The sequence below is a fragment of the Trachymyrmex cornetzi genome, unplaced genomic scaffold (assembly GCF_001594075.2).
Source record: "Trachymyrmex cornetzi isolate Tcor2-1 unplaced genomic scaffold, Tcor1.1 scaffold56, whole genome shotgun sequence".
NCBI classification, from domain to species: Eukaryota; Metazoa; Arthropoda; class Insecta; order Hymenoptera; family Formicidae; genus Trachymyrmex; species Trachymyrmex cornetzi.
The window spans coordinates 1418922-1427780 of NW_017299871.1; the positions used below are offsets into that span (position 1 = coordinate 1418922).

The 8859-nt window shown below is 36.7% G+C and overlaps 1 protein-coding gene across 1 annotated transcript in view; it reads left to right on the forward strand.

Moving 5' to 3' along the window:
- Positions 1–6888, forward strand: part of LOC108765869 (uncharacterized) — a 21611-nt gene extending 14723 nt beyond the window's left edge. The window contains exons 2-3 of the mRNA XM_018514737.1: positions 5159–5205; positions 6802–6888. Of these exons, the coding sequence (XP_018370239.1) occupies positions 5159–5205; positions 6802–6888 (134 nt within the window). The remainder of the gene's footprint in view (positions 1–5158; positions 5206–6801) is intronic.
- Positions 6889–8859: the final 1971 nt, after the last annotated feature.

Consider the following 8859-nt stretch of genomic DNA (forward strand, 5'->3'; position numbering starts at 1 on the left):
ATAAAATAAATAACCTATAAAAATGTGTTGCTCAATAAAACCAGAATGTTATGAACACAACTTTCACATGTATGTAGTTTGTTTAAAGCGAAAATATTAATATATGTGTTTTATTTATGCCCTTACAACCTCCTTAAGATACATAACGACACTTTTATCCCGAAATACCAGTGTATAGACTGCTGGAGATACGTCGCGTATCCAGATTTACGCAAGAGGCCTCCGTAAAGCTGTTTGTAAAATTTACATCGGGCGTACAAAGAAAGTGTCGGGCATTTGTCGGGCGAGCTAATTGAATTAAGCCCGCCATGGCGCGCAGGTGTTCAATTATTTCCTTTACCGCTTTACGAGCTCCGCCTTTGCCGTGATACTCCCCGCGAGATTTTTCTTGGCGCTAGAACGGCATGTAACCTGCGTGCGGCATGCTCGCTCTCGGCAGGTGATCCGGTGGATACCCACGAGAAGACGATAGAACGGCTATTCGACCGATGTGCGAGATAACCGGCTGAATTATTTTTCGGCCAAACATGAAAACTGGCTGCCGCGATTCACCTGTGGCGCTGTTCGTCATACATGAGCTGGTCTTCTTGATACTCATTACTCCCTGATCTCCTAAATTGGCCCCTGAGCTTCTCTCTCTTATCATGATTTAATGTGTTAATCAATTAACGTTACTTGTTCATAATTTAACGTAAATTTGACGTACTTGTATAGGATATTTTCTGTCTTTGTTTATGATATATTATTGTCTCATAATATATTAAAATACTTCTTAACGAATGTAAGATATCTATAAAGGATATCTAAATATTGATCGTTCGCTTATCACATTGAATTGTGAATTATCGTTGATTTTTAAATTTATCTCGGCGAGACCCCAGTTGATTGAATGAACAACAAATTATTTTCATTGGATTAACTCTGCGACATTAAATGAGAGAATCCACAAGTTCTATAAAATTATTTCTTAGTTCCAGAATTTGGATGTATAATTGAATAGAATTCTGATTTTTTTTTTCCCGTAGAATTTTAGAGTTTCCGATGTGTTTTAAAAAATTCTGACAATTAAGTAACGAAAGGCTGCCAATTTCACAGAGTCCAGATGGTCATCTAAGGTAGAGGATCGTGTTAAACACACTCGATCGAGCAATCCCAATACGATCCCGGTGTATTCCTTCATGTATACTCTGTCCTCAAATTTTTCTTAAAATTCGCAGATGATCGGCTTCCCGGTCGGCAAACTTTTTCTACGCGAACGGTTTAGCATGTTTTTTTTTCTCTGCAATTAGTTGAGCCCAACGGTAAGCCCTAATGCGACGTGACGCTGAAAATCCTTTCTCGATTTACCTCGGCCATTGCGACGTATCAAATCGCGAAATCTCCCCAACCGTGAGTTATATATTTTTATAGTCCCCAAGTGCTTCGATGCCACGGCCGCGTATATTCACGCTCACGCGTGTCTATTTGTCGCATTCGCGTTCTCCGTTTTTTTTTTATGCGCGCACTTTTGTTACGGGATGCCGCCCACTCCACACGAGCGGATGCCTCTTTTTTACGAGATCGTCAACGTTGAAAGTGTCCGACAGTTTTGGCCTCGTCGCGCAATAACGCGGCGTGATACTCGACTTTTCGTGTTCCAGTTTTTATTCAAACGTAAATATCCGTGATGCTCGGTCGTTAGAAGCTGGCTAAAAGCTTAATGCCTTGGTTTAATTTAATCTAGAAATTGAGAAGGATAAAGGAAAAAAAGTGTGTTTATTAAATTAAATCCTGTGTACTTTTCGATTTAATTGATACTTTTTTCCTCTATTTTATACTTTATTGTGAATTATGTAGAGACTTAATTATTTCATTAGATGTCTCATGAAATAAGGCATAAAATGTTACACAAGCGTGTCTGAGTGAATCTTGTCATCAACAGTATAATTTAACGCGACTGATTATAATAATTAATGAAATATGTTTATCGATACTCAATTTTCGCCTCTGTATGTCTTCTGTAACGCGATCGGTACTTTGTGGATTTTCAGAGGGACAAAACATAACCGACACGTCGTGGTTGCGTGTCGTCCATCGAAAATTGCTTGCTGTATAGTGGTTTTCGAGGTCGTGTCGCGCGAATCGTGAGGTGTAATATCGAATTAATGCCGCCTGAAAACCGTATGGATATTATCGTATCAGACATCACGTTGCGCATTGCGTAACAAATTCCGTATCAGCGGAACGTGCTGCTGTTCTCTTTCTCGTCTCTTATCGAACCGCCTCTTGCTCTTCCGCGTGAATATCGCATTAATCTAACGTTTCCGACTATCCTCTTGACCGAACGTGTGTGGAAAATCAAACATGCAAGAAAGAGAGAAGAGGAGATCACTTCTTGATAAAAATTTTCAACAAGAAACTTATGTATCTTTCTGGACACGTTAATATTATGTTGTATTACATGTTTATGTTGTATCAAATAATATTATTTGTCAAAGTAATTGAGGTCGAACGTGTGAGGAAAATTAAACATACAAAAAAAAAAATTATTTCTTGATACAAATTTTTAGCAGGAAGCTTATACGTACATGTCTTTCTAAATTTAATCCTTACCGTACTAATATGGGTAACTAGTGACCGAGCAATTCCTGTTCGTGCAAGTTTCTTTGAGTCTTTCGATAATTATAAATTATACTACATTTTATTATTTTCCAAAATAAAGAGTCAATATTTATTCTAGAAAGTTGAAAGTATGTTGGTGAATTTTTTAGAATTATTTTAAAATTATTTTGAAGAGGTGAAAAAACGTAGAGATTTGAAGTGACTCTTAAATGGTATGGATGAGCCACCAAATTGTAGATGGTACGGTAAGAGTTAATATTATGTTGTATTATATTTTTTATTTTTATATTGTACGAAATAGCGTTTATTGTTCCAAATTGATTACTTGAAGTATGAGTGTAAATTGGTGACGAGTGATATCGTGATACGTGTATGTATCCGACATACAGCAATCCGCCACTGGCGGCAGGTCGCACGCAATCTCGCGATCGTTCCTCGGCGTCTACGTATGTACGGTCCAGACCGAGGGCGACACCCGCAACCAGCATTCCAGGCTAATTCTTCATCGAACAATTACCGAACGGATGACGGCGGCAGAGGCAGCGCGGAAGACGAACTAGTCGTGACATGGAGGCCCGGTGCTCAGCACTACGTCATAACGGTCGAGCGGGCTTGCGCCGGCTCTGAGGATGACACGATGGACCATGGTTTAGCTTGTCCTTTGATGCATGATATTGCGGAGTCGGTGCCGCACGCTTCGGCAAACATGTCACGAGCAAGCCGAAACTGTTAGGATTCATAGTTATCTCGGGCGATCGTGTGCCGTCCGAGGACACTCGCCCTATCGTCCACGCGAGACTACATTCTCTATAATGTAATACCTATACACCTGTAATGCGTGTATGTTTCCGTATGTGAATCTCGCGATATCGCTATCCTGCGAATTTCGGACTGTATATAATGTCGTTCCTAGGATTACGATTCCCAACCGTAGGGGAATCTGCAGGATATGAGGAAAGAAGGAAGGGGTTCGTGTAATGAAATAATATTTTTGTCTCCTTAATTCAATCTGATTATATAATCTTCTGTTATACATATATCACAAATTCTTTTCTAACGTTAAGATTCGATGAAAGGGTTGTATAAGACGTTAAGTTCCATGAGTATTTTTTGTATAGTTTTGTATAATCATCCGTCTGTAATCTAGGTTTTTTTTTGTTCGGTCCAAGTTCTTTCACTATTGTTACGTTTTAAAAAATGAAAAATTCTGTGTTACTTTTCAACATTTCTATTACGTTACCAAATTGGTTTTTTTATTATTTTAGGACACTGAATGTATGTACTTAAGTCAAACATATTATATTACGAAATAAAGACGACCTAAATTAACTTGGTTAAATGAACAATTTTTTCTCAATGGAGGGGGAATCGAATTTTATTTCGGAGAAATTTGATAGTAAAATTGAGGGGATGGGCAGAATAAAGACACAATTTTACTTAGGCCTTTTTCCAGGGATTAGCTTTTTTATACAATATTGAACGTAATAGTGACATTGTAACACGTAACTTTTTAAAGACATAGATTCTTTTGATACTGTATCCATTTGTGTATAATAAAAAAAAAAGTAGCAAGTTATTTTAATTTTTATTAAAATCAAGATTTTGTAATTAGGCCTTTATTCCTCCCATCCCCTCGATTATACTTGTGTCAAGAAAGACTCAGATTGCGAAGATTAATATGATAATGAAGAACAATAGGATAGAGAAATTACGGACAGTATTAAGAGAGTACTTGCTAGTGCGTATCTCGTCGAATAAAAATTAATCTCGATGCGGCAACGCGTCGCTCTACAATTCCTTCCGGGCGTTTTTCGAAACGTAAATCCAGCCGATTCTCATAAATTCTCCGCAAGACACGGTGCGCCTCGCGCATAGGTTCGCACTCCTACGTTATACGTGTTACGGGGTGGGCATTAATAACGGATGAAGCCCCGGACTGCGGCAACCTCGTAATGTTTATCTCGTTGTTTATTCCGCGTGCGTATCAGCCGCAACGTGGAAAACGCGCGTATACATGTCTCCCGCGCGCGGATTCTTAGCGCGATCGCGATTTTGATTTATAAAGACGCATCGCGAATTTATGCCCGGCATTAATTTTGCATCGACTATGCTCTCGAGAGGGAACTTTCTTTTCGCTCCCCCTTTCACCCAACGACTCACGCGCCAAGAATATTGCGGGCTATGGGGATGCGGATATTCCTTTTTTTTTTTTCTAATCCCCTACCCGATACTGCGGATATTTTGTCAGGTATCCTCTTCTCTTGTCTTCCTTTTAGTATCGCTGTTCTTTTATTTGCCCACGGATTACGCGGGAGCAGGATGTGGAAGAAATTTATGTAAGGGCTTCGTACATATGTATGTCATTATGATACACATTTCGTACATAATTTAAACTATTTCAATTAGTATGTACGTACAATTAATACAACTTTATATTGTGCACAATGATACGTAAACTTAAATAAATTTTTTTAATAAATCCACTTCAGTCTTTTGACAAAGAGGAGGAAAATTGTTGGAGAAATTGATTTTCACAGATTTGTTTTATCTGTTACAGAAAAGCCCTTTCAGACGTCGTATGGTCCCACGATAGACAACGGAATGGTGAGTGATCTTTTGATATTGACCTTCACGCCGACAATACGAATCGCAGCGATTTCTTTGCACGCGTATCGCCCTTTGTTCCTTCCTGCCCCATTCGAGTCGAGCGACGGCGCGAGAGAAGTTGGAATATTCAAGATCTCTCCCTTTGTTGCAACGACTTGAACCTCTAAACGAGGCGGGATTATGTAAGAAATAGGACCGTAATAATTATTGCAGTCGTAGAAGCGAATTTATCTGAGAAAAAGTTACTCGCTTCGCACCGTCCCGAGACTCCGCACTTTCCCTCCGACATCCCCCAACGTAATCCCAAAACTTTACCTCGGATGATATTTTCGGAAAGCGGTTCTCATTTCTTGTCACGAAAGATATTCTTCCTGGTAAGCGTATTATTTATCGGCACGAGCGTAATACAGCACGAAAATCAACATGTGTATTTGACTGCCTCGTTAATCTTAATGACGTAAATTTATCTTTGTGACTTTGCTGTTGTAAATTAATTCTCATTCATTTATCATACTGATATCAATCATCTTAATTAATTAACAATTAACGTTAATAGTATATTATATGTGCAATGGCAGCAATATAATGATCGAATCGAAACGTAAATATCTTCTGGTTCCAGTCGAGACTGAGCGCCGTCAAACCTCCGACTTTAATATCACTTACGCTCTCTCTCTCTCTTATTCGTGGCAATTTATTCGGTGCATCAAGTTACTTGTACGTATTCCGCAAGGAAACTGGAATATTTCTTTTTCATATCGTTGAAATTAAAAAGATTGTTGCTGCACTTATTTTTGAGTTATTTCCACGTTTTTCGAAATTTTTAATTGTACGAAACAAATATTTCTTGTCACTTATCGACGATTCTTGTTAGATAATCGCGTTATACATATGCGGAACGTGAGACCTTGTACGTATCTATTCAACGTGAGATAATGATCCTACTATATTTGAGTTTCATACGCCTTCCGTTCATCGCAATTCTATCGAGGATATAATTCAACCATTGTTTCTGCAAACGCTAGATGACAGCAGAAACGAAGCGAATACGATATACTTGAACTTTTCGAAAGCGTTAGAGAGAGAAAGAGCGGTATCTAATCGACAGTCGTTAAACCATAGCTGATAAGGAATATTGATTTCGATGGATGATTTATTAAAGCCGCCCCCGAGTTATCGCTGTCGCATTTCCTCCATTTCGCATACTCCCCCATCCTCATCCTTCCTCTCTTCTTTCATGACTTGTGACAGTTATCCGTAATCAATGCAAAATGCAGGTATTCTCTTAATTAAAGTTATTATTTACGGAAACTTTATTAATTTTATAAAATAAATAAAAACGCGGCGCTTTTATAAATGAAAAGTGTATAATTATGCAATATTTTTGATAAATTAAAAGATATAATTATTTAATAATTTTAATGAAAAAATACTTTTTGTGTAGCTGGAATATTTTTGATACGAACGGTGTCCCGTATTGTTATTATTATATCGATAATTCGCCGCTGCAATATTGCGATTATAATTGTCGCGACCAGAAGTGAAAATGAAAAAATTGAGAAAAAAAAGGATGTATTTCGGTTTCTGTTTCAGGCGTATAGCAGTGGTGCATTCGGTCCTACGGCGGGTGGACCGGGCGGGGGGCCGGGCGGGGGTACAGCACTCCCACCCCCGTCGTGAATCCGACTACCCCCGTTGGTACCAACGGCACACGGTTACCTAATCCCACCGGCGGTAAGTTCTTTGTTATTACATTATCTTTATCAAGGATCAAGATAATGAAATAAAAGCGAATGTGGAACTTGAGAGTGAGAGAAAGATAGCGAAAATGGATTTAATTTCCATCAATTTTATATAATATATTTTTACGTTACATTTTATTATCGCCATTATCGAAAAAAATTTTTTGCCGGGTGTTTCGCATTCTGCATTGTTTTTTTAAAAATAGTTTTGTAATATGATTTCAGGTGCCGCAACCGTGAAAAGGAAGAAGGATGTAAGTATCCGATGTTATTTTTTATATTTTATTATTTTAAAAAATTATTACCACACTGGAAATGTTGATCGTGCAATTTGATTCTATTGCTCATGATTTATTAAGATAAATCTGTTACGGTTCGGTTTTGTTTTCGCGGTACCGTATATATGGGAGCTACCGACGAGATGTCGAAAACAAGCATGACTCACTCGATCAATGATTAGGCAGCTCTTGAATCCCACGATCGATAGCGGTCGCGCGTTTAGATATTACATTCGAACACCAGCGTGTCATACCGCGATCACGTGAACATATCTTTTGTATGTTTCCGCAACATTTTTAACAATATTCCGAATTTATTTTCTTTACAGAACCTCGACGGAACGGAAGGAGAGGTAGTGGCGACGCAGCATTGGGTGAGTGTTAAAAAAAAAAAGATGTATCACGACACTCTCTCGTAGTGTAAATTAGATTAGCTCTCGTAAATTAAGTTTTTGCTCGTGTTTCTTCGCCGTGAAGTGAGCGAGAAATATTTGGATGAACTCAGGCAATGCATGTGATCGTGATCTTTATGAGCGGCGTTATTGAGGATGATGATTTTACCATCCCGTGGTAGCTGGCACGAAACGTCGACGTTTCGTGACATTTTCCCAAGAGTTTCGAGTCCGTCCATTTGAAATGTTACACCCCTACGAACACGTAGGAACTAAAATTATTTACCGTTTAAAATAAAATTGTTATGCTTTTTTATCAGACGATAATAAAAGTTAACATTATACCAAAGTGAAGGTACACACATATCTCCCAATTTTTTATTATATGATATTCAATAATGTATATATTCCGGAGATTTTAGTTATGAGGATCAAAAATCTTCATATGAAAATATCCAGATTAATTTTATAATTATAAGCGATTAAAATTAGTCAATGGTATTACATCGAATTTACATATTGATGATAACAAATTTTATCCAATTACAATTAAAATTAGTCAATGGTATTACATCGAATTTACATATTGATGATAACAAATTTTATCCAATTTATTACTTATTAATTTTCACACTTTGAGTGATTGATTTTTATTACTCAGTAATTTTGTCTTTTGGTTTTTTATGTGTAAATATATGCATATTGTAATAATTAGTTTATGTTAGTAATTTAACTATTTCTTTTTTTAAATAAAAATTTTAATGATTCGTTAATTACTCACTGAAAAATAATGATTAAATTATCAGTTAATATTCAATTAAAAGAATAAAATATACCTTTGTTCTGTGACTGAAAAATAGAAATATGTAATTTTGTTATTTTTTACTCTCTCTCTCTCTCTCTCTCTCTCTCTCTCATCAGAATTATATAATTTTCTAAATAAATAAAGAAAAAAAAATCGTATATTTTTGCAGCGTTTTAATTCCCTTTTTTAACTTATTAAAGCTTTAATTCTCAATGTGTTAAAAATCATAAAATTTTATTTCAGAAATATTTAGGAAGAACTAACAATAAATTAATAAAAATAAATACCTTTTTGATACAAAAAGGTCAATCTTTAAATAAACATTAGACTCAGCGTGCAATAATTAATTTGAAATGTAAAGACTAAAATAGCATGTTTTTATTTTATAATATATATGTTATATTTCATAAAATGGCTGAATCGGTTGGCACACA